Source organism: Hyperolius riggenbachi, chromosome 1 (genome assembly GCF_040937935.1).
Source record: "Hyperolius riggenbachi isolate aHypRig1 chromosome 1, aHypRig1.pri, whole genome shotgun sequence".
Taxonomy (NCBI): Eukaryota; Metazoa; Chordata; class Amphibia; order Anura; family Hyperoliidae; genus Hyperolius; species Hyperolius riggenbachi.
In genome coordinates this window covers 157,640,768-157,668,216 of record NC_090646.1, presented here as the reverse complement: position 1 = coordinate 157,668,216, position 27,449 = coordinate 157,640,768, and the positions used below count along the sequence as shown (strand labels likewise).

Genomic DNA, 27,449 nt, shown 5'->3' with positions numbered 1-27,449 from the left:
GTGTATTTATAGTTATGTAGCGTTGTCATCGTTGACACACTACATTATAGGGCAGTATGGTTAATTTGATTGTACAAAGCATACTTTGGGAACCTGCTTGGTGCTTACTCTGATAACTGAAATATCAGTAGTTGTGCAATTACTGATATTCTACTACAGTACTAGGATGTGTCTGTGCTTTCATCTGGAATAGTTCTGAGCTTCTAGTCCATCATTCTTCTTAACCAGTGCCCTTCGTAAAGCCTATCCCTAACCTCCTCCAACAGAATATGCTTTTCTGATGCATAAATCTAACACCACCCACATCTCACCCCTTATTTTTAAAATCCTATTGGTGACTAACCCAAACTTCCTAACTCTAGACTTTAAAGAGGAACTGTAACCAAGGATTGAACTTCATCCCAATCAGTAGCTGATACCCCCTTTCCCACAAGAAATCTTTACCTTTTTTCAAACAGATCATCAGGGGGCTCTGTATGGCTGAAATTGTGGTGAAACTCCTCCCACCGTGTGACGTCAGCACCTAGCTACTGACATCACACTGTGGGAGCTTTGTTGCATTGTATGAAATAACAGCTGTTTCCAACTGCCAAAAAAGCAGCATCTCCTTCCACATACATCACCTGCCATCAGTGAAGATGTCGCCATGTGATAAATGTCAGAATGTAAATCAGGGAGAGGAAAGATTTTACAATGGGCCAACACTGACTAAATCATTTATAAATAATTATTGTAAAAATTAAGCACTTTTTTTTCATTACGTTATCTATCGTTCCACGCGGCGGTCACGTCCGGGTTGAAGGAGGAAGTGTTTGTAGTCACGTGATGCGCCTGGACCGCATCGTGGGAGACGCCAGTCACGGACGAAGAAGACGTCAGACAGGTAAGCTTGAGCCCCCGCCCACCCCGCACAGGTTTACTGGGAGATATCCGGATAGCAAGTATCCGGGTATCTCCCGGATCTGGATTTGAGCAGCACTACATACAAACTCCATGCAGATTTTGTCCTGGCTGAAAATCAACCCTGGGAGTCTAGCACTGCAAGTTCTGTGTGCCATTATAAGTCACTATGTGAGCAACCAAAAAAAGGGGAAAAGTGTGACCATCTTGCCGAATGCCTTCTTTCTTTCTTTAAATATTTAACATTACTTTTCAACAGTTTACTATTATATTTTTATACTTGTGGCTCAGCTCTCCTTGATATAATAAAATTAATGCCTGTCACAAACTGACACAAGCTAAAGACCTGTGTTGTAGGCCTGGTTATCTTCTTTTAGTCTTAGAAAACGTCTGATGATGACTCATGTAAATGGCTCACTATAATATTGGTGTATTTTTCACTTTATCAGCATGCACTTAAAAACAAACTTTTGGCTCTATTCCATTGCTGGTCTCCAAGTTACATAAATTCCCTTTTTGTAAAAAAAAGAAAATTGCTCTTTAGTAACACCACACACGGCATACATTAATGAGGAACCTTAACCAATGATTGAACTTCATTCCAATCAGCAGCTGACAAGAAATCTTCACCTTTTCTCAAATAGAACATCAGAGGATCTGAGTGGCCTGCTATTGTGGTGGAACCCCTCCTACACTGTGATGTCATGGCTAAGGTCCTGACAGTTTGCTGTCTGTGAACCTCATTGCATTGTGGGAAATACCAGCTTTTTCAAACTTCCAAGCAAGCACTATCTCCCTCTGTACATAGGACTCTCAGTAATAAACATTCTGTACAGATCACCAAGCAGAACTAAAGATATCACTACCGGTGATAAATTGCAGAAGGTAAATCAGGGAGAGGAAATATTTTACAATGGGCAAACACTGACTAAATAATCTATTAATGAATATTGTAAACAATAAGCAATTTTATTTAAGATGTTATTTTCACTACAGTTCCTCTTTAAATTTAGTAATGCCAAATAAATTAAACAAACATCAGCCAATCCTTTGATCTCAGAGAAACTGGCAATGTAATATAGCTAAAGCCTTTCCTGGATGACCATCTCTAAGCTTCTCTGGGTCAGCCACATGTCTTCTTGTATGGCCCTTATTCAATTCAATTTTTCAAAGTGATATTTTCAATTTTTCTCCTAAGTATTCTCCTCGGTGATATTTTCACAACTTGGCATGAAAGAAAACCAGCAAGTAAGAAAATACTCAACATAAATTTGATGGTACCTATTCATCAATTTTTGTGTCCTTTTTCAATTGTAAAATGCTGAAAAGTTAGTTTAAAGAGAAGATGAAAATTATCTCCTAGGAGATAACTCAGGTGTAAAAGTTAATTGCATTATGGACCAATGCCATTTAAGCCACCCACAGGCATGAAGATACTATTATTTTGACAGTACTTTTTTGCCTTTTTGGTACTTTTTCAAGATCACTGTTGAGGATAACAAGAGAACGGAGCTTCTGGAGAGTATGGCGAGGGAGTCCATGCATCTCATGGGGCTGGAAGAAGCCCCAGGTAAGTATAAATACACTAATAGGCCCAGTGCACACCAAAACCGCTAGCAGATCCACAAAACGCCAGCGGTTTTTGGAGCTGATTTCAGAGCGATTCTAGGCATGTTTAGAGACGTTTTCTAAACACACCTAGCGGTTTTGGGTGCGTTTTTGTGTAGCAGATTACACATATTGTTACAGTAAAAGCTGTTACTGAACAGCTTCTGTAACAAAAACGCCTGGCAAACCGCTCTGAAGTAGCGTTTTTCAGAGCGGTTTGCGTTTTTCCTATACTTTACATTGAGGACGAAACGCTTCCGAAAACCACAAACGTGCAGCAGGAGGCGCGTTTGCGGCTTGGCAAAAACCTCAAACCGCCGGTGTGCACTATCCCATTGTAATACATTAGCCAAACGTTTTTACAGGCGGATGCGGCCGGCGGATCGCTCCAAAAACCGGTGTGCACTAGGCCTTAATTAACATTTCAGGTTTGCTTTAATATAGACTTGCCTTCTTAAAACATTTTGGCCCATATGCAATTAACTTTTTCTCCTGAGTATTATCCTGGGTGATATTTCCATAAACCTGTTAATAAAAAAAACCCTTTTAAACCACCAGCAAGGAAGAAAATACTCAGAATAATTTTTTTAGTACTTATTCCCCTACGTATTGTGTGTTCCCAGCATTAGGAGTAAAAGTGACTTGAGTTGCGAAAATCTTAAAATTTAAAACACATATAAATAAGAAGTAAATTTCTCCCAGAGTAAAATGAGCCATAAATTACTTTTCTCCTATGTTCCTGTCACTTACAATAAGAAGTAGAAATCTGGCATTACCGACTAGCTGATCTTCTCATAGGGGGGTTCACAGGGTTTTCTTTATTTTTAAAAGCACTTAGTGAATGGCAGTTGCTCCGTCCAACTGCCAAAATAGTGTACAGTGAGCGGGGAGGCTGGCCAGCATCATTGTATAAATCCTTTTTCAGGGAGTGTCTTTATAAAGAATACAGGCCATGCTGAGAATCCCCTATGGAGAGATGGACTAGCCCAAAACCTGTCGGTAATGTCAGATTACTACTACCTACTGTAAGTGACAGCAACATAGGAGAGAAGTAATTTATGGCTCATTTTACTCTGGGAGAAATGTACTTTGTATGTGTTTTACATTTTAAGATTTTTGTGACAGTTCCTCTTTAAAGATGGCCATACATCAGGTGACTTGGCGGCCGATCGATGAATCTGATAAAAATCGATGCTGCCAAGAGCATGCTCGATCGACAATGCGACCGATTTTGGCAGGAAACTGGTCACATGTATTGATCAGACATGCTACAAGATGTAGGGCGAATATGCTCGATCGGGTGCATGGCGGTAATGGCGTGCGATATCAGGATGAGCGAGGAAACCCCCTGCACTGTTCACCCTAGTGTAAAATGTGCCGCATGCCTGCTTACTTTACCTGTTGGTATCCACCACTGGCTTCATGTTCTGTCCTCCGTCCACATACACGTGCCCCATATGGTTGCTGGCATGTGTGATGTCACTCATGTGCCCACGTTACGCTGACAACCATGTGTGGATGGAGGACGGAGCCAGAGGTGGACACCAACAGGTAAAGTATGCATGCACAGAGCACTGGGGGGCACATTTTACACTAAGGGGGGACAGCACCGGGGCCGGCTGATGCAGCGTCACAACACCGATTCCCGAGAGATTTCTTGCTGAAATCGATCTGGAATCGGCCTGTGGTGTATGGGCAGGCAACAGATCTCTCTCCGATCAGAGGGACATCAATCTCTTGTTAGAATCTGCCCATACATCATCTTATCTGCCCACACCTCGTCTAATGTATGGGCACCTTTAGTTGCAGAAGTTCTAAAATCTAGCACAGTGCCACAAGACAAACTTTAGATAAAGTCTGCAAAAACTACAATGCTGTCAATATCCTAAAATATCCTAGTCAGCACAGTACAATTGGGGTATATTCAGGAAGCAGCTGCAAAATTGCCCTACAGAGGCAGTGCATGGCAATCTTACCGGCAGTACTTACACAAGTAACATCGCCCACATTGCACAAATAGTGCAGCCTCGATTGTGTACACAATGTGTGCCGCTAATATAATGTGCATTACGCAATGTGCTGCCTTTGCACAACAATTTTACCACTGAATATACCCACCTTTGGAACTGAAATCTTCAGCCTTTGAAACAATTCAATTTTCATATCAAAAGGAGAAGACTTCTGGAGCTGATCTAAATGTAATATCATCAGAACTTGTTAATGATTAAAGGTACCCATACACTCATCGATTTCTGCCATTGACATATGGCCAATTCGAAAGATGTGATCGAATTTGCTAGAAATTGATGCAGCAGGCAGCATGATCGATTGACTGATAGATTTATGGCAAAATTTGATTGATTTACTTAATCAGTCCGGATGGAATTTCTAGGTCGATCGGCTACTGGCAGCAGATCGATGGCCCACAGCATTGCATTGGATCGTATAGTGCAACGCTGCATTTTGATACATTTACTAGTAGATTTTATACTGAAATCTATTGGAAATCTGTTCCTAGTGAGTGACACACATAAGATAGATTCAGCAGGAGGCACGTTTTCGGTTTGCTTAAAACCTCAAACCACTGGTGTGCACCATCTCATTGAAGTACATTAGCCAAGCGTTTTCACAGGCGGATGCGGTTGGCGGATCGCTGCTAAAACCGCTCGGTGTGCACTGGGCCAAAGAGTTGATGAAATTTAATTAGAAACTACAGCTCATTGTGTTTCAGAGGCACTTCAGTACTAGTTCATTGGAACAGTGACAGTTTGCTGGGACAGTGTTTCTAAACATTCCTAAAAACCCCCTATATACATTATGGTGATTACCAACGACCCCCTATTGTCCATAAAATCACCTCAGATAACCTATGATACATATATACAGTATTAGTTAGGATAATCCCATCATTGAATACACATGCTCTCTAGACATTCCCCTTTGATTAACCAATAGAATACTTAAAGGGAACCTTAACTGCCGTGGAAAAATAAATTCACTTACCTGGGGGCTTTCCCAAGCCTCCTGCAGCCGTCCTGTGCCCGCGCCGGTCCTTCGGTGCCCTCCGGTCTCCCTCCGCCGCTAAGTTTCGTTTTCGGACGACTGCCAGTCGTCCTCGGGCTACTTTCGCATTCCTCGTCGTAAACTGCAGTAAAGCGCGTCCGCATGACGCGTTTGGCGTCATGCACATGACGCGTTTGGCGTCATGCGGACGCGCTTTACTGCAGTTTACGACGAGGAATGCGGAAGAGGCCCGAGGATGACTGGCAGTCGTCCGAAAACGAAACTTAGCGGCGGAGGAAGACCGGAGGGCACCGAAGGACCGGCGCGGGCACAGGACGGCTGCAGGAGGCTTGGGAAAGCCCCCAGGTAAGTGAATTTATTTTTCCACGGCAGTTAAGGTTCCCTTTAAGGTGCCCATACATCTAGTGATTTTGCTGTACGATCGACCATTTGATTCCATCATTTTATCAAATCGAGAGAGAATCGAATGTGTTCCAGTACGCCCGATTGATGAAAAGTGGCTGATTTCATGTTGAATCGACCAGTTTAGTCGATCGAGCAGGAAGCAAGATATCAGTCGATCGCACAGGAATCGGCTACTATTTACATATCATTCGATCGACTCTGAATCGATTTTTGCATTCAGAGCATGGAGACATCAGATTGATTAGTGACAGTGAATTGCATAGGAATCGCTTGCTGTGTATGGGACACTAGTTGATCAACTTTCCATCAACTATACTGAAGTCGATTCCACAATAAAGTCGATTGCTGCTTTTTCGAATAAATCAGAATCGCTAGATGTATGGCTAGCTTTATTCAGGACAGCTTAAGGCAGCATACATCTAGCGATTCTTATTCAATCGACAAAGCGATCAACTTTATTGGGGAATCAATTTAAGTATGGTTGATTGAAAGGTCGATCAACTACTGACCCACACACTACAATCGATATCCTGTGCGATTCATCTTCACTAATCGATCTGACCAAAGAAGCAGATTCCTGAGCGATCGACCGGTACCTTGCATCCTGCTCAATTGATTAAGCTGGTCGATTCGACATTCTATCAGCCACTTTTCATCGATTGGGCAAACTGGAACACACTCAATTCTCTTTCCATTCAATAAAATTATCGAATCAAATAATCGATCATACAGCAAAATCGCTGGATGCATGGGCACCTTAATTCATGATTTATCAATTCCATTTAAATCTCAAAACTTGCAGCATTGAACTGACTGCAACAAGCTGAACTACCCCCTAAGCCCAACAAAAGTAACCCCCCTGGGGTGCACGTACAAAATGCTAATAACAAGGACACCGAGGATTCCAGGCAGATCAATGCATTGTTTCTGACAGTAGCATAAACAACATGTTGCATGCACGTTACCAACTTACAACAGCTCCCTTATGTAAAAGTTCCTCCACCATCGCTCTTCCAATCCCCTGTGCGGCTCCAGTGACCATTGCCACCTTCCCATTGGCATACATGATGAAGGCTGTTATGTGCGGATGCCTGCTCGTCTCACTATGAAGGCTGCGGTCCCGGGTCCAGCTGTCTCCTCTGTGTATGTGGCTATGTGATCCTCCTGCAGAACTCGTGCGTCTGTCCTCCCCCTTCCTTCTCGGAGTGTCGTCTACTGTGTGTTATCTGTAGTCTCTCTAGTAGAGGGCGGGCACATGGGCTGAGTGCTGAGCCTAGGTATCCTTGTCACTCTTACCTGCCCTTTAACTACATCCTACCCGGGCTGGCGGCTGATAAACTTATTTATAGATGACTAAACAGATACGTTCCGCACACCCACGGTTCTGTAACGACACAGCTTGCCCTGTGCTGATTCACTCATTTATTTCTTACAAATCCATTTTATTTTCGGTTTCTGACACGTCCCCTGTGATTGTGACTTCTGTCTCTCTCCCACTTGTGATTCAGTCAGGATAATAATCTCCTTTTGCTATAGTGGTGACGGCCAGCAGAAAAGCTGTGTCAAGTTTGATATCTTATCTTTCTAAAGATAAAAGGAGAGGAGCGCAAGTCAGGATGGGCGCTGTGGTGTTGCAAATCATAGACACTACAGGCGGGCGCTTTAGCCCTGTACATTTTCTGGCAGTCCATGAGAAAAAAAAGTTTATTTTTCCCGTTCTGATAGACTGACAACTATCTATGTACTTAAAGTGTACCAGAGCTGGTATAACTAAACAGTTTTATACATACCTGTGGCTTCCTTCAGCCCCATACGCATGGATCGCTCCCACGCCGCTGTCCTCAGCCTCAGTCAGTGCCCGCACTTCCGTCAGTCAGAGCCAGTCTGACGTAAGTGAAGTCCGCTGTTTGCGTATCTCTGCAGCAGCACCCGGAGAGATATGTAGAGGGCGCACTTCTCCTGCGTAGACTGGCCCGACTGTCGGAAGTGCGGGGACACGGTATCGGAGCTGCAGGAGACTGAGGACGGCGGCGTGGAAGCGATCCGTGCGTATTGGGGCTGGAGGAAGCCCCAGGTATGTATAAAATGTTTTATTTATACCAGCTCTGGTTTCCTTGAAAGAGAATATGTATTAAAAAAAATGCCCCTGGAGGTCTTCACCTCGGGAGGGGGAAGCCTTTGGATCCTATGGGGGCTTCCCTCGTCCTCCTCCATCCCACTGTGGTCTCTCTTGATGTCCACGAACAGCAGCCATGTAAATATTTACCTTCCCGGCTCCAGTGCAGACGCAGTTGTGACTCTCGGCTCGAAATAGACGGAAATAGCCGATCCTTGTCGGGTCCGCTCTAAGACGCCTGCGCAGTAGAACAGACCCGACTGGGATCGTCTATTTCCAAGCCGAGAGCCGCAACAGCGCCACCCGCTAGAGCCGGGAAGGTAAATATTGCACAGCCTGACAAATTGTCAGATGTGCATTGCAAGGGCCAGAGCAAGACCACCATTGGACGGAGAAGGATGGGGAAGCCTCGATAGGATCCAGAGGCTTCCCCCTCCCAAGGTGAGTACCCCCCAGGGGCATTTTATTTTTAGTACAGAGTCTCTTTAATGCACAATGCAGGGAGACGGATCCAGCGATGTCTCCCTGACGAAGAGCGCTCCCCTGATCCATCTTCCGGCCGGCGGGTATGCGCAATGTTACACGGTATCGGAGATGGACACGACAAGGACTTCAGGTAATTGCCGTACTTTGTGCGGGAGTCGTCAGGGATCTTAACCTCTTGCTGACTGCCTAATGTAGGATTGTAGTGGCAGAGAAGCTCTCTTATTCCTCCACAAAGCATATGTGCATCATCTCGCGAGGAACGAGATTTGATGGGAGCTCGCACGAGTGCAGGCTCTTGTCTCTGTAACTGTCAACTATCACGGTCAGTGATCAGCCTGCCAGCGGCTGATCAGCGCTGGCAGGCGCAGGCTGTTTTTTTATTTATAAGCTAAATTGTATTTATATCGTGCTGACATCTTACGCAGCGCTGTACAGAGACAGTCTTGTCACTTAACTGTCCCTCAGAGGGGCTCACAATCTAATATCCCTGCCTAAGCCATATGTTTATGTGTGTTTTCTGTAGTGTATGTATCTAAAGGCAGCCATACACTGGTCGATTGCCACCAGATCGACCAACAGATAGATCCCTGTCTGATTGAATCTGATCAGATAGGGAACTAATGGATGACCATATACTGCCCACAGATTTTGAATCGATTTCAGCATGAAATTGATTCACAATCTGTGGAGCTGTCGATTTTGAATCGATTTCAGCATGAAATTAATTCACAATCTGTGGAGCTGTCACTGCCGCCTGCCTCAGGTCACTCCGGTTCCTCCCGACTGCAGCAATAAATTACCTGTTCCGCCGGCGCCATGGGTGTCCGCAGAAAATGTTCCAGGAGGGGGGGGGGGGGGGGCAAAAAGGGGGGGAGGAAAAAGAGGGGCGGCGCGTACAGCGTGCCGCGCCGAAAATTCGGGGTGGTGTTGTGTAAAAATGGGGCTAAATGGGTGTGGTCATGAACCAGAATGTGGGTGTGGTCGTGGGTGGAGACAAGTTTACATGAACTAAGCAATGGTGGGACATTAGATTAGGACAGTGGTGACTAACCTTTTGGAGGTCGAGTGTCTAAACTGCAAAGTCACTTTACTATCACAAAGTGCCAAGAGCAATTTAAACTAAATACAAACGTTTTAACTCATGCATGAACATTATGGAAAATCCAAGTTGAAAATAAACTGTGAACAGGGGCGTAACAATAGACCCTGCAAGGGATGCAGCCGCAGGGATGCCCAGAAGCCACAGGGGGCCCTGTCCTGAGAGGCTGACAACTCACTGCAAGGAGAGAAAAAAACTTTCTGCTCCCTGCACAATTGTTCTAATGACTGCATCTGCTCAGCCACTGATAACGAACCATACAAAGTTTTGTAGACAAAGACTTGTAGACAGTACCTATTAAGTGTGCAGGGGGAAGGGGGCCCCATCTAAAGTTTTGCAGGGGGGCCCAGTGATTTCTAGTTACGCCCCTGAATGTGAAGATAAACAATTTCATCCATCCTACTCCTGAAAAATGTATTCATTTTTTTAGAACCTCCCAGTTTCAGTTTCTGTTTTAAAAAGCGGAAAAAGTAGGTTTAATGCTATTGTCTCATATGATGATGATTCAGCTTTTTCCATAGTCTCACAGTTAGCAATCATGTGACCCCCAACAAGACAAATTCAGCAATCATGAGGCCCCCCATCAAGACAAATTCAGCAATCATGAGGCCCCCAACATGACCAACTCAGCAATCATGAGGTCCCCAACAAGACAAATTCAGCAATCATGAGGCCCCCAACAAGACAAATTCAGCAATCATGAGGCCCCCAACAAGACAAATTCAGCAGCCATGAGGCACATAAATAGGCAGAATGCCCCCTTAATATGGTAGACAACTCTCACCTGGCAGCAGTTCCCCAAAATACACTCAATCTGACAGCAGTGGTTCCCCAAAAATACATATATATATATATATATATATATATATATATATATATATATCCAGGCACATTGCCTCTAGTTAGGACATTAAATAAGTTATTAGGGAAATGGAGGTGCTGAAGGGGGCGTGGCTAGAAAACAGCAAAAATCTATTAACTCTTCACACTCTCGCATGCAAATGTTCAAACAAATGCATTCGCAGATTCACTCATCCAGGCACAACTGTTATCCCAACAGCTAAGTTAAAAGCCGGGGTCTTAGTTCACAGAAGAATGCATTCTTATGCTTAGTCACCTATACTAGAAGTACCCAGGTAAACATAGGTGTCCTAACTCTGGCCCTGTAACATGCATAGTGCACTATGCATGAGAATGTAGGAGGCTTTAGACTGCGGCGAGGGAGTGATCTACGTGGAGGAGGCTGGAGGAAGCCCCAGGTACAGTGGGTTTCAAAAGTTTTTGGTCCCCCTTGAAGTTTTCCACATTTTGTCACATTACTGCCACAAACATGAATCAATTTTATTGGAATTCCACAAGAAAGACCAACACAAAGTGGTGTACACATGAGAAGTGGAACGAAAATCATGCATGATTCCAAACATTTTTTACAAATAAATAACTGCAAAGTGGTGTGTGCATAATTATTTGATCTGAGTGCAGTCAGTTGCCTATAGACATTGCCTGATGAGTGCTAATGACTAAATAGAGTGCACCTGTGTGTAATCTAATGTCAGTACAAATACAGCTGCTCTGTGAGGGCCTCAGAGGTTGTCTAAGAGAATATTGGGAGCAACAACACCGTGAAGTCCAAAGAACACACAACACAGGTCAGGAATCAAGTTATTGAGAAATTTAAAGCAGGCTTAGGCTACAAAAAGATTTCCAAAGCCTTGAACATCCCACGGAGCACTGTTCAAGCGATCATTCAGAAATGGAAGGAGTATGGCACAACTGTAAACCTACCAAGACAAGGCCATCCACCTAAACTCACAGGCCGAACAATGAGAGTGCTGATCAGAAATGCAGTCAAGAGGCCCATGGTGACTCTGGACGAGCTGCAGAGATCTACAGCTTAGGTGGGAGACTCTGTCCATAGGACAACTATTAGTCATGCACTGTACAAAGTTGGCCTTTATGGAAGAGTGGCAAGAAGAAAGGCACTGTTAACAGAAAGCATAAGAAGTCCCGTTTGCAGTTTTCCACAAGCCATGTGGGGGACACAGCAACCATGTGGAAGAAGGTGCTCTGGTCAGATGAGACCAAAATTGAATTTTTTGGCCAAAATGCAAAACGCTATGTGTGGCGGAAAACTAACACTGCACATCACTCTGAACACACCATCCCCACTGTCAAATATGGTGGTGGCAGCATCATGCTCGGGGGGTGCATCTCTTCAGCAGGGACAGGGAAGCTGGTCAGAGTTGATGGGAAGATGGATGGAGCCAAATACAGGGCAAACTTGGAAGAAAACCTCTTGGAGACTGCAAAAGACTTGAGACTGGGGCGGAGGTTCACCTTCCAGCAGAACAATGACCCTAAACATAAAGCCAGGGCAACAATGGAATGGTTTAAAACAAAACATATATATGTGTTAGAATGGCCCAGTCAAAGTCCAGATCTAAATCCAATCGAGAGTCTGTGGCAAGATCTGAAAACTGCTGTTCACAAACGCTGTCCATCTAATCTGACTGAGCTGGAGCTATTTTGCAAAGAAGAATGGGCAAGGATTTCAGTCTCTAGATGTGCAAAGCTGGTAGAGACATACCCTAAAAGACTGGCAGCTGTAATTGCAGCAAAAGGTGGTTCAACAAAGTATTGACTCAGGGGGGCAGAATAATTACGCACACCCCACTTTGCAGTTATTTATTTGTAAAAAATGTTTGGAATGATGTATGATTTCCGATCCACTTCTCACATGTACACCACTTTGTATTGGTCTTTCACGTGGAATTCCAATAAAATTGATGCATGTTTGTGGCAGTAATGTGACAAAATGTGGAAAACTTTAAGGGGGCCGAATACTTTTGCAACCCACTGTATGTATAAAACTTTTATGTCTTACAAATTCACTTTATTTTCGGTTTCTTACACGTCCCTTGTGATCTATGATTTCTGTGCCTCTCCTACTTGTGATTCAGTCACAATATATTTTTATCTCTTTGTTTTGCTATAGTGGTGACGGCCAGCAGAAACGCTGTGCCAAGTTGTCTATCTTTCTAGAGATAAAAGGAGATAATAAGCCGATTCCACCATCCTCAGTATGATTTGACCTTTTTATAGACGTAGACTGCTGTGCTGGTAGTGACTAGTAGAGCTGGCTCAAACAGTTTCTGCGAACATCGGCTGTTTGCATTCGCGGCGAACATTTGGCGTGTTTGATTCGCCCCCTATACATTATCATTGAGCTAGACTTTGGCCCCTTACTTCACAGTCAGCAGACACATGGCAGCCAATCAGCTAGCACCCCTTCCTGGACTCCCCACCCCCTCTCGAAAAGCAGTTGCGGTGGCCATATTGGATCAATTCTCTGCTGGCTTCTGACTGTTAGTGAGAGCAGAGGCAGACTTGCTGCAGATAGGTAGGGAAAGCATTAGCTAGGCCTGTGTTCTTGTTCCTAACTTGCTGTGAAAGCACTTCACGCAGCCCTATTGAGGGCTAGTACATCGGTCTCCTATGGTTTTTTTTTTTTTTTGTGTGACACTCCACAGCCCACTGACACCCAGAGCTGTGTGCACACTACTGCTGTTGCCTCACACGCATAGAACCACTCCAGTGCCTTATTATTTTACTGTATTCTGATAGTACTATTGCATTTCTCTGTGGGTGACACTCCACAGCCCACTGACACCCAGAGCTGTGCACAATGTGATTTCTGCCCTTTAGGGATTAAAAATCGACTTTGCATCAACTTTGTAATTTTTGGTAAGAATTTTGGCATGGATCCCCCTCTGGCATGCCACAGTCCAGGTATTAGACCCCTTGAAACAACTTTTTAATCACTTTTGGGGCCAGAAACAGTAGCTTTGTAGCTTTTAAAATTCGCCTGCCCATTAAAGTCTATGGCGGTTCGCCAGATTCACCTGTTTGCGAACAGTTTTCGGAAGTTCGTGTTTGCTGTTCGCGAACAGAAAATTCTATGAATGGGCAAGGATTTCATTCTCTAGATGTGCAAAGCTGGTAGAGACATACCCTAAAAGACTGGCAGCTGTAATTGCAGCAAAAGGTGGCTCTACAAAGTATTGACTCAGGGGGCCGAATAATTATGCACACCCCCATTCTGCAGTTATTTATTTGTAAAAAATGTTTGGAATGATGTATGATTTTCAATCCACTTCTCACATGTACACCACTTTGTATTGGTCGTTCACGTAGAATTCCAATAAAATTGATGCATGTTTGTGGCAGTAATGTGACAAAATGTGGAAAACTTTAAAGAGACTCTGTAACATTAAAAAGATCCCCTGGGGGGTACTCACCTCGGGTGGGGGAAGCCTCCGGATTCTAATGAGGCTTCTCACGCCGTCCTCTGTCCCATGGGGGTCTTGCTGCAGCCCTCCGAACAGCCGGCGACAGAGCCAACTGTCAGTTCAATATTTACCTTTGCTGGCTCCAGCGGGGGCGCTGTGGCGAACTACACGGAAATACCCGATCTCATTCGGGTCCGCTCTACTGCGCAGGTGCAGGAAACTTGCGCCTGCGCAGTAGAGCAGATCCGACGGCGATCGGGTATTTCCGTGTAGTTCGGAGCCGACAGCCGTCAGAGCGCCTGCGCAGGAGCCGGGAAGGTAAATATTGACGTCATCTTGTACGGAGGGCTGCAGCGAGACCCCTGACGGATGGAGGACGGCGTGGGAAGCCTCATTAGGATCCGGAGGCTTCCCCCACCCGAGGTGAGTACCCCCCAGGGGATCTTTTCATGTTACAGATCCTCTTTAAGGGGGCCGAATACTTTTGCAACCCAGTCTATGTATAAAACTTTTATGTCTTACAAATTCACTTTATTTTCGGTCTGGGGCCAGAAACAGTCTTTGTAGCTTTTAAAATTCGCCTGCCCATTAAAGTCTATGGCGGTTCGCCAGATTCACCTGTTTGCGAACAGTTTTTCGGAAGTTCGTGTTTGCTGTTCGCGAACAGAAAATTCTATGTTCGCGACATCCCTAGTGACTAGGGAAGGTCAATGAGATGCAAATAATTCCGAGCTGATGCAGAATTGTCTACAAATTTTGCATGCAAACGTATTCAGCTTGAAGAAGGACCGACTGAATTCCACTATGGCTGGATCCAATTGGCCCATTTTCAAGCTGCATATAATTGGGTTAAAAATGTGCATAATTTTGCATTGCATTGCAAGAATCTCAATGATAATCTCTAGTAATGATAATCTACATACAATTTAAATAGTGATAAGTATTAAAGTAAACAATAAAAACAATGCGATCGGGGCTGCTCTGGCATCAGGGGTCACTAACAGTCTTGGGACTGCAGTAGGTAGAAATTACGCTGCATCTGCGGCTTTCTAACTCTGATTTGTCATATATTCCTGCAGTGCTGAGCCGAATGCTGCAGGAAGTAAATTTGGCTGTCATGTGACAGTCTGGCTTCCTCCTATCGGTAAGGATTGGCTCCTTATGAGGTGATCACTGTGAGCCCCTTTAAAGAAAACCTGTACTGAGAAAAACAGCCCCTGGGGGGTACTCACCTTGGGAGGGGGAAGCCTCTGGATCCTATCGAGGCTTCCCCCATCAACCTGCGTCCCACGGTGGTCTTGCGCTGTGCCCCTCCGAACGTCGGCGATGTAAATATTTACCTTCCTGGCTCCAGCGCAGGCGCAGTAGCGGCGCTGCGCTCCGAAGTAGGCGGAAATACCCGATCTCAGTCGGGTCCATTCTACTGCGCAGGCGCAAGTCTCCGGCGCCTGCGCAGTAGAACTGACCCGACTGAGATCGGGTATTTCCGTCTACTTTGGAGCCGAAAGCTGAAACAGGGCCCCCCGCTGGAGGCTTCCCCCTCCTGAGGTGAGTACACCCCAGGGGCCGTTTTTCTAGTTACCGTGTCTCATTAAAGAGACTCTGTATTGAAAAAAGGTCCCCAGAGGGGTACTTAATTTGGGAGGGGGAAGCCTCTGGATCCGATTGAGGCATCCCCCGTCCTCCTCTGTCCCACAGTGGTCTTGCTGGGCCCCTCCGAGGCCACAGTTAACTATTTGTCAGGCTGTGGCGCAGGCCCAGTAGCGCCTGCAATATTTACCTTTCCCAGCTCCAGCGCAGACACAGTATTGGCTCGGATCAGACGGAGATAGCCAATCCCAGTCGGGCCCTCACTACTGTGCAGGTAACTTGCGCCTGGGAGAAGTTTCTTTTCCCTGTCCTGAGAGAATTAAAACTAAGGGCATGGAGAGAAAAAAGCTTTCTGCTATCTGCACAGTTGTTCTAATGACTGCATCTGCTCAGCCACTGATAACAGATCATACAAAGTTTTGTAGACAAAGATTTGTAGACAGTCCCTATTCAGTGTGCAGCAGGCTCTTGTGTACAGTGCCCAGCCCTCAACCTCTCTACCCCTCCCCAAATGCTCTGTACTGTAAGTCTGCAGAGCCAATTTTGCTCCATCAAAGATGGACAGAGTAAGTGTAATAAGCTTAGGCTGGGAGCACACTCGTCTGTCGGTTTTCTTTGTGCATTTTCTGCACACCATGGGCTTGATTCACTAAACCGTGCTAACTCATAGCATGACCGAGCTAGCGTTTTGCGCGTGTTTTTTCACATGCAAGCGTGAATTTTCACGCACAATTGTGAATGTTCGCGCGCAGTCGCGAATTTGCGCCCGCAAAAACGCAAAGCCGTGCACAAAAAACGCTAGCACGGCCGTGCTATGAATTAGCACGGTTTAGTGAATCAAGTCCCATGTGTGTCTGTATGTGCGAAAACATGCACGTTTTATCACAGAAGCTAATGTAATTGATAGAGAAAATGCTCCCAGTGCTTCACTGCTGTTTTTATCTGCATGGGGAAAACACATTTAAGTGTGCACTAGCCAATGGAATAACATTGGTTCTCAGTTTACATGTACAGAAAGCGGGGGGGCTCATCCAAAGATTCACAGGGGGCCCTGGGATTTCTAGTTATGCCCCTGAATGCTATCCTGCGCTATTTAGGACCACAAAAATCTTAATATTTAAAATACATGTAAACATATACAAATAAGAAGTACATTTCTTTCAGAGTAAAATGAGCCATTAATGACTTTTCTCCTATTTTGCTGTCACTTACAGTAAGTAGTAGAAATCTGACATTACCGACTTTGAACTAGCCCATCTTCTCATGGGGGGTTTTCAGGTATTTTTAAAAGCACTTAGTGAATGTCAATTGCTCTGTCCAACTGCTGAAAAAGTGTACGGTGAGCAGGGAGGCTGGCCAGCATCCTTGTATAAACCTTTTTCAGGGAATGTGTTTATAATGTATAAAGGCCATGCTGAGAATCCCCCATGAAGAGATGGACTAACCCAAAACCTGTCAGTAATGTCAGATCTCTACTACCTACTGTAAGTGAAAGCAACATAGGAGAAAAGTAATTGGCTCATTTTACTCTGGAAGAAATGTACTACTTGTATGTGTTTTAAATTTTAAGATTTTCGCGACAGTTCCTCTTTAAAGAGTAACTGTCAGGCTGCAGAAGCTAATTTAAACCTCTATTCTCCTGTGTTAAACAGTTTAGAAGGAAGCCCAAAAGCCATTAGTGAAGATAAAAATCTCAGTTACCTTTGATGTGTGCTTATCAGCAAGGCTGTTATAGACCCATAAGGACGCAAGCCGCATACTAAACTGCAAAGCATTCTGGAGCCCTCCCCTCGGCTGCTAATGAGATGTTACAGCAGCTTGTAATCAGTCCAGCGCATAGCACTGATAAATCTCCGGGCAGAGTATACTGCAGGAGTCAGCTATTGTTCCTAGCCACATGGCTCATTAATATTCACTGCACACTGTGTTGTTCAAGTAGGAGCTTATCTGTGATCAGGAAGCAGGCAGGACATGACGACACATTTGACAGAAAAACATGGAGCCTGCCATGAGCTGTCAGGAGCATCTATCTCTGCATATACTATATACAAATTCTGTGAAATCCAAACGTGGACAGTGAAATGCATATGTAATGTAAGTACAGCCAATCTTTAGCTACTGATATATGTGTTTATTTTCTCTGAGACCTTATACCTAACAGCTCCTCTTTAAAACAGTTGCCTTTTTCAAATGTATGCCCTTATTTTTCATTTTGGCTGCCTTTTATCTAGTGTGTGTTGAAACCTTTAGAACTCGTGCTGTGCTAGTCATATGAACAGACGCACAACTTATCTTTAATACTGTACATTCAGAAAAGCCAGGGGACATTAAATAAAAGTTGGTACTGTATATCTGCTTGAGACTGCAATCATATACCTGCTAATTCAGCGTACCCCACAGTGTTTCAATATAACCCAATCAAGGGCCCAAATGTTTATTTGTATTAGTAGATGCTTTATAAAAATCCCAGCCCAAGTTTATTGTATCACTCATGTCCTCCAGCATTCTGCGGTTTTAATAGATCAACCCTATGGTATCTGCAGTACATTCTTTCCATGGCTTCCTGAGTTCCTTCCAGGTATGCTGATATCTCACTACAGACAATAAATGTATTGGCATGTTAAGTGGCTTCAGATCAAATTGTCTGTATAAAGCAGGAAGGTTAAACAGAAGGTGCTGCTGAAGCAGGCACTGATATAAAATCTCTCCTACAAACACAACAGATGTCATGTTTTATGCTGGTTTTTGAACATTCCTATAGAGAGGGAGACGGAGGTCCCTGTTCAATTAACTGTATGTGCAAATTTTTCTCCTAGTTGATATTTTAATACCTTATCAATAAATTGCAATTTAAAGGGACACTGACTAGACCCTAAAAATGCAATACGTACTGTACTGTACGTACTGTAGCCTGTGAGGTCCCTTGGTGTCCCCCCCTTTACCCACTGGTGGCTCTGTTAGCTGCTCGACATGGCCAGGAGTTGTGCACAACTGCTTATGCTCACCCAGTCCGCATGCCTGTCTCAATCTCGTGCCCCTTCTCTGTGAGCGTTCTGCGCATGTGCGGTTCTCGAAAGAATGAACCGCGCATGCGCAGAATGCTCATGGCGATGGGCGCAAGATCGAGATGGATGCACGGACGGGCCACACATGAGCAGTATTTCATTTTTAGGGTCTATTTAGTGTCCGTTTAAACCACCAGCAAGCAAGAAAGGACTTAAAGGACACCGAGGTGACGTGACATAATGAGATAGACATGTGTATGTACAGTGCCAAGCACACAAATGACTATGCTGTATTCCTTTTTTTCTTTCTCTGCCTAAAAGAGTAAAAAAAATCGGGTATGAAAGTGACGGTTTCTGTCTGTGTCAGAACTGGATCGGACTATAGCCGTGACCCTCACTGATGAGGAATTACAGCTATAAAACACTTTCCTGTCAGCAAATGGCTTCTAAGAGCAGGAAAGAAATGAAAAGGATCAATAGTTTGTAGAGTTTAGTTATGGCAAACTTCAATGCATGTGTCATTGAGCAGAGACAATGAAACAGTAAAAACGTAAAAAATAGATTTAAATATAAAATAAAACTGCAGGACACCTAAAAAAACATCATTTTGGGAGAAGGAGGATAGATACAATTGTTTATCTCATCAGTTTATTTTCACCTCGGATGTCCTTTTAAGAGACTCTGTAATAACAAAAAAGCCCCCTGGGGGGTACTAACCTCGGGAGGGGAAGCCTCAGGGTCCCAATGAGGCTTCCCCCACCTCTGTAGCTGCAGGCAATCCAGCGCTGGCTCCTCTGAAGCGTCCCACAATCCTCGCTCGACAAGCCTGATCAGGCTTGATATATTTACCTTCCCTGGCTCCAGCGGGTGGCGCTGTTGCGGCTCTCAGCCCGGAAATAGACGGAAATAGCCGATCCAGTCGGGTTGCTCTACTGCACAGGGGTCTTATTCCTGCACAGTGGAGCGGACCCAACTGAGATTGGCTACTTCCGTCTATTTCCGAGACCAGAGCGGTAACTGTGCTGGAGCCGGAAAGGTAAATATTTACATCCTGGACCCACAGCGAAACAGAGGAGGACGGGGGAAGCCTCAATAGTTTACTGAAAGTTTAATTAGATTGATGTCAAAGTGCACAGTCAGAAAGAGTAAATCAATCTACAGTCACGTGAAAGTAGATGAAATGACAACCAATTCCTGTGCAATTGTATACAATTTCCCATCCTGATCATCAAACAGAATTTTGATTTGCAGCCCAATAATGATCACTTTTTATTGATTGAACAGCCGAAAATGTATTTAATTTACCTTCAATTTGATTTCAGAATCAAATCTAAAAATCCATTAGGCATTATTATTGATAAATGCATGTCTAGATTTATTCCTAACCATGTCCCACGCATGGCTACAAGATTTTAGTTTTTGTGAATCATTTTTTTTATGTGTCTTGCATTTGCAATCAGCAGCTCTGTATTACTTAATTGTATAGATTTGTGAAATGTGTTAGCATTTTATGAATGGAGGAAGAAAATACTGTACTGTAGTAATAATAATAATTAAAAGTTGCTTCTGCCTGCTAGCCACCACAGCCAAGATGCTAACTGCATGGGTTGTGTAGTTTGTATTTCTTCTTTCCATGCTTGCATCAGTCGGCATACCAAAAACATGCTTCCAGATTACGGTACATGGCTCCCCCCAAAATCAGCCCCAGTCTGTGGTAGTAACATAAGTTTGAGAACCCACTCTGAGCGAATAAGGTAAATTAGGTGCAGATGGAGCCTGATAATTTGGACACCGCCATAGGTCCGAGTAGAAATTGCAGCAATGGGCGCCTGTTACATTGCAGTTATGTCAAGCGCAAATTTTGTTCCATTACCACCAATGGGAAGGCAAATTGTGTGCTGGTAAAATTGCTGCTATAGCGCCAAAGGTTAGTGTTAGGTGTAGGAGGGTTAGTGCTAGACACAAGTGGGTGGATAGTGTTAGGCGTGGGGTGGGGGTTAGTGTTAGGTGTGGATAGAGGAGGGGTAATGTGAGAAATAGGTTAGGGTATGTGATAGATAAAGTTACAAGATATTCTGCAATCTGGTAAATCTGAGCTCATTTTAACTAGCAGCTTTTTTAAAGAGAATCTTTTAGGGAAAAAAAAGTGCCTGTATGGGGTAGTTACCTCAGGAGGGGGAAGCTTCTGGATCCTAATGAGGGTTCCCCCTCCACCTGTGCAGCACCGATCCAAGGCTAACTCCCCCAAAAAATGCCCATAGGCGCAATAGTGCCTACAGCATGCAGCAATATTTACCTTTGGGATCCAGTGCAAGCTGAGCCCAATCAGGTCCGCTCTACTGAGCAGGAGTGAGACGTCTGTGCAGTAGAGTGGACCCGATCGGGCTCGGCTATTTTTGTCAGAGCCCGAGGGGGAAGATGATGCTGCACTTGTGCTGGATCTTAAAAGTAAATATTGCTGTCTGCTGTCATCCGGGGGTCTCAGCGCTGGATCCGTGCTGCACAGGAGAAAGGGAGAAGGCTCATTAGGATCCAGAACCCCCCCCCCCCCCAGAAAAGTACCCCGAGGGGCTCTTTTTTTCTTACAGGTTCTCTTTATATGCACGCCGTAGGGGAGGGGTAGCGTGACACTAGGGTTAGGGTATGTGATAGTAGAATATTGTTAGAGTTACTGATATTGTACTATCCAGTAAATCTGTGCTCATTTTAACTCAGGGCTTTTTCAAATGTGCTTCTCAAATGTTTTTGTAAATAAATAATAACAATAATATGTTGTCTATTTAAAACAGCAGCAGTACAAAAAGGCATCACTGCATTGTCAGGCACTACAGGTAAGGTAACTCCTTTTAATGATACAAAGGCGTTTCCTGTTTTTGATCTAAATATTAACTCTAGTTGTATAAATAGATTGTTCTAAAACTGAGTGATAATTTTGTGTACTAAAGTAGCTCCACCTATATACGATGACTGATTTTCATTTCCTTGTCTTCAGGGCACAGAAAAAAAAAGTGTTCAACCCTTCTGACTCAATTATTGCCAAACATTTAATTGCTATGAAGTTGTCAATACATTACGCTCTGTTATGTCACGCTAGCAATTACAGTGGATATAGTCACACAGACTTGCCATACCTGTACTACAAGAAATACATGAACATGTCTTAGCAGCTGTGAACTGCACACGTTTAAATGACTCTTACACTATACAGAAAGAATTTAAAAAAATGTTATCAGATACATCAGTGATATTGAATCTTATAGAAGCCGAGTGCTGAAACAATGACCCAAAATCCACTTATTTATCATAGAGTGCCAACACAGCAATTTATAATGGATACTGTGGTTTTAGTTAAGATAAAACTATAGCAATCATGAAGCTTCCATTTAAAAACTTGTGCAATCATGAGGATCCCACATGATAAATGCAGCAATCATGAGGCCCAAGATGACAAGTTCAGAAATCATGAGGCTCCAAATAAAATGTGCAATCATGATAACTCAAACATGACAAATGCAGTAATGACAAAGCCCCCCCCCCCAAATGACAAATTCAACAATCATGAGACCCCCAGATTAATTCCAAAATCACGAGGTCTACAAATAACAAATAGTGCAATCATAAGACCCCCACATGACAAATGCAGCAATCTGGGATGATCTTCCGAGTAGCTAGGAGTTCACAGCTACTCCGAATCAAAATGGTAATTATAGCAGCTATGACCGTGGGAGACGGGGGTTAACTTACCCATAAGTCCATGGGATCCTATGCGTCTCATTCGCTTGACACGCAAAGTATTAGCCACGTTCCACGACTCACTACTGTGCTTTCTCCTTCTAGCAGCAACCATGACGCCCAAGTTGATAAGTTCAGCAACCATGAGGCCCCAAATAAAATGTGCAATCGTGATAACTGAAACATGACAAATTCAGTAATGGTGAGGCCCCCCACATGACAAATTCAACAATCATGAGACCCCTAGATTAATTCAACAACCCTTTTCACTGCACGACATCTCTGTGCATGGATGCTCCACTCCCTTCAGTAATGCGGCATCCGCAGATCATTGGCGGGACATAGTGGTGGCGAGCGGTGGCAATGGGGTGATGTAGCATGTGTGGCCACAAAGAGGGCTCTGCATGCCGCTGTGGCCACGATACCATAGGTTTATCTACGTGCCCCAGTAACATCTTATTGATATGAGGGTTAATTTAATCTTAAAGTGAGAGAGCATGAAACAAGCCATACTAATACCTTGTTAGAGAGCATACAGCTTTCATGGCTGATGCACTGATCCTCTGTCACTAAAGTGTTCTAAACTGGATCTCCTAAGTTTTCTAATTATACTAACCAAAGTTTGCGCACTTGGGCACAGGGGGGATCTGTGCTGTAGGGTTTTGAAAGATTTGGAATACCAAGGAAAGACAGACAACAAAGAGAGAGCAAGATGGCATAGATAGAGATAGAGGAGTTAAGATCCATACCCACGGTGCTATATTTGTGGCGATGTTACCCTACATTGTGCAACATAGTTTAACATGGCAGATCGGATCTTTAATATCCCCAACGACTCTGCGCAAAGTACTAAGATCACTTACTTCCCATATACGCCCGTTGTGTAACACCACAAGAAGAAAGAGGCGCCACTTGATGACCGTCGTCAAGGGGACGTCGCTGGACCAATCGGGCGCTGAGTACGTAACTTATAAGAGTAAATGGGGTGTGAAGAGGGCAGAAGAGAGCAAAATAGCACTGCTGAGAATTCTTATTGGTCAGTTTCAGTGAAACAACAGAAACTGCAGCAGGAGAGTCAAATATGACTTTGCTGGGGTGCCCTATATCTTCAGGATTGTGGTGGTCTGCATAGCAGTGATGTTGTTAGGGCTAAATATTGAGTATCAATACGGAATAACAGCACCATGATCTCTCCATAAGCTTAAAGGGCACCCAAGGTGAGAGGGATATGTAGGCTGATATGCTTATTTCCTTTAAAATAATACACATTACCTAGCTGTCCTGCTGATCCCCTGCCTCTAATACTTTAAGCCATATACCCTGAACAAGCATGCAGATTAGAGGTTTATGACAAATCTGACAAGATTAGCTACATGCTTGTTTCAGGTTCCAGTTCCAGAAAGATCAGCAGGATTGCCAGGCAACTGGTATTGTTTAAAAGGAAATAAATAAATACCTCAGGTTCCTTTTAATTATCGGCCATGCTACATGCGGCTGTGGTAGCGGGATGGCACTCCATTGTCCCAGTACTCTTCTGACATGAGGTGCTGTCTTTTGTCTGTTACTGCAGGGCTTTCATAGAGTCTTTTTGTTATAGAGGAACAGATTTTAAATATATAAGTGCAAAAGATCCCTTGTTGTAAAGCTCCGTGTTAGAGCTGCAAGGATTGGCAGGTGTCAGCGGCAGTACCTCAACCGTTTGCCTGTAAATCATTAGACATCTGAAACTCCACCCCCTGTACACTGGCAAGACCGCCACAGCCATTTTTATCTTAAGGGCTATGTTGCCGCAGTCCACCCCCAGCTCAGCAGCCACCATTAGGCCATTGCTGTGGATTTAGGGGCGGGCCAAGGTGACACAGGTGAGGGTGGCCGCAGCTTTGGAAGACCTTTGAAAATAAACACCACAGCAGTTTTACCAAGGAGTTTCAGCAGACCTCCAATGTTTGGGAATTGGTAGGGGTTATTACCTAATAATCCTAGCTTTTGTATAGCGCTTTTCTCCTGTTCAACTCAAAGCAATCTACAGCTGCAGCCACTAAGGGCGCACTCAAGACACCATCCTGCAGTGTTAGGAAGTCTTGCCCAAGGACTTCTTATTGAATAGGTACCATAGCCAGGATTTGAACCCTGGTCTCCCATCTCAAAGGCAGAGCCCTTAACTAGTACACTATCCAGCCACTGTACCTTTATACTGATTCCAAACCCCTAGAAGATAGTGATATCTGGATCTTATAAAACGGGACTTCCAGATTTCCACTCAGTGGCTATCACAACATAGGTGTGAGTAGTTACTCCCACCTCCCCCTGGAAACATGCCTCTTGTCTTTGACAAGGACAAAAGTTTTCTTTGTAAGGGAAGGGGGTAAAATTTCAGTCCCCCTTCCCACTTGCAAAGCAGCCCCAATCAAGAGCTGGCTTACTTGATCTGGCAATACCATGAGCATAGGAGGCAAGGGATTGAAGGGGAGGAGGGTAGCAATCTGACATTTAGTGCTGCTGGGAGAGAGTGCAAAGTGGCACAGATCTCTCCTGCTCTTTCTACCTGTGACTCACACAGCTGATGTTCTTCCCTCTTCTTGCATCATGATTACTGAGAACAATTTTGCCTACTAAAACACAAGGCAAATATTCAGCTTTATGCAAACAAGAAGCTACTCCCACAATCCATCATATCATCAGATAAGCGATTGAATGAATGTACAAATCCAAAATAACAGGCTCTGAATTTCCTGGAAATTTCAAGCATATTTTGAGGCTAAAGGGTGGAAAAGGATTGAGAGTGAGGGACAGAGGTGACACCTGGAGCCTATTAGGAACCTGTAATAGTTTATTTGAAAAGAGAATTGGTATAATAAGTAATAGCAATTTATTCACAAACCACTATATAGGCAGAATTCCCATTTCCACTCGAGCATATGGTTCCATTTGGATTGCCAGAGGGGTCTGTCCTCCAAAAAACAAGCAGTAACAATGGTATGAACTCTGGTGCCTTGCTGCACTATTACCTGATGAAGTGGGGTTGTCAAGAAAACACACTGGGACATGCTCAGCTGACATTTCACCGGTACTTGCATCAGTTACATAGTGCGCATTGTGTGAATAGCACAACATTACTTGGGTAACAGGCACATTTCTAATATACCGCTTGTTACGCTACTTAGTTTCGTTTATTTCAGTGGAGCTTCCTTCTCCCACTTTAGGGATTCACAGTACTTGTTTTGTCCCCTTTTCCAGCTCAGTTCACCAACAAAAAAATGATGTTCTCTCTTTAATAAAAATGAAAGAAAAACTTGGAGAACAAATTTTGAAAAGTCGTGAAAAAGCGGAGATAAACTGAATCTCCTTTACTTCCTAAATAGGGCCCTACAAACAATAATAAAGTATATATCTTTTTATTTTACAGAAATTAATTAAAGGACAACGGAAGAGAGCGGCATATGGATGCTGCCATATGTATTTCCTTTTAAGCAATACCAGTTGCCTGGCAGTCCTGCTGAACCTCTGCCTCTTAAAGGACCTCTGTCGCAAAAATCTTAAAATTTAAAATACATGTAAACATATACAAATTAGAAGTACGTGTAAAAAAGCCATAAATGACTTTTCTCCTATGTTGCTGCCACTTACAGCAAGTAGTAGAAATCTGACATTACCAACAAATTTTGGACTAACCCATCTTCTCGTGGGGGGTTCTCAGGGTTTTCTTCATATAAACATACATATATCCAGGCACATCGCCTCTAGTTAGGACATTAAATAAATTATTAGGGAAAGGGAGGTGCTGAAGGGGGTGTGGCTAGAAACAGAAAAAATCAATTAACCCTTCGCACACTCACATGCAAATGTTCAAACAAATGCATTCACAGATTTACTCATCCAGGCACAACTGTTATCCCTACAGCTAAATTAAAAGCCAGGGTTTTAGTTCACAGAAGAATGCATTCTTATGCTTAGTCACCTATACTGCGTAGAAGTACCCAGGTAAACATAGGTGTCCTAACTCTGGCCCTGTAACATGCATAGTGCAGACATGCAAACACATTAATTGCATCAAACCTATCAATGGATTAGGAGCACACATCCTAACTTCCTCTCCTGGGAAAGACAGTGCATCTTACCAATCGCACAAGGGAGCTAACATTATGTGTCCATGTGCACCATGCGCATACACCAGCATAAGCTGTCTGCATGCTGACAAACATACAGGGGAAGGGGGAGTGCACCGAATTGGACCCTAGCCACAGGGATCAATGATAAGAATAAACATACATATATCCAGGCACATCGCCTCTAGTTTAAACATTTTAGGACATTAAATAAATTATTAGGGAAAGGGAGGTGCTGAAGGGTTTTTTTCTTTATTTTCAGAATGCACTTAGTGAATGGCAGTTGCTCCATCCAACTGCCAAAAAAGTGCGCAGCGAGCAGGGAGGCTGGCCAGCATCTTTGTATAAATCTTTTTTCAGGGAATGTCTTTATAAAGAATAAAGGCCATGCTGAGAATCCCCTATGGAGAGATGGACTAACGCAAAGCCTGTCGGTAATGTCTGATTTCTACTACCTACTGTAAGTGACAGCAACATAGGAGAAACGTAATGTATGGCTCATTTTACTTGGGAAAAAATGTACTTCTTATTTGTATGTGTTTTAAATTTCTAAATTAAATTAATTTTTAAATTAAATTAAATTTTCATCACAGTTCCTCTTTAATACTTTTAGCCATAGACACTGAACAAGCATGCGGCAGATCAGGCGTTTCTGACATTATTGTCAGATCTGACAAGATTAGCTGCATGTTTGTTTCTGGTGTTATTCAAACACTGCTGCATCCAAATAGATCAGCAGAGCTGTTTAAAAAGAAATAAATATGGCAGCCTCCATATCCCTCTCACTTTATTTGCCCTTTAAGGAAACAAGCACACCGTGTAATTTGTAGTTTTGCCCTAGCTAATATACATACGAGTGTTTTCAGTGCTGTATCCAGACTCCTCACTGTGGAGGTTACAATAGTACAATGGAAATGACTTTTTTTCTTTAAGTTAGCCTAACTTTTACTCTTCCTATTCATTTTTATATTATAATATTTTTAACTGTCATTCCTTAATATGTATTTACATTTTTGAGGTATAATTTTGTCTTTATCTTGCAGTTTTTTGCCTGCTGTGCCCGTATCGTTGCCCCACCCATTCTGCAGA

General features: G+C 43.7%; 1 protein-coding gene and 1 long non-coding RNA gene across 2 annotated transcripts in view; one reads left to right on the top strand and one right to left on the bottom strand.

Moving 5' to 3' along the window:
• The window catches only part of HPGD (15-hydroxyprostaglandin dehydrogenase), an 84,757-nt gene extending 77,510 nt beyond the window's left edge, over window positions 1–7,247 (bottom strand). Inside the window, exon 1 of the mRNA XM_068269130.1 lies at window positions 6,911–7,247. Within this exon, the coding sequence (XP_068125231.1) occupies window positions 6,911–7,003 (93 nt within the window). The 5' untranslated portion in view covers window positions 7,004–7,247. The remainder of the gene's footprint in view (window positions 1–6,910) is intronic.
• On the top strand, window positions 802–27,449 carry LOC137546548 (uncharacterized). The gene is made up of 3 exons (XR_011026281.1): window positions 802–883; window positions 21,312–21,353; window positions 27,404–27,449. It is a non-coding gene; the product is annotated as an uncharacterized lncRNA (long non-coding RNA).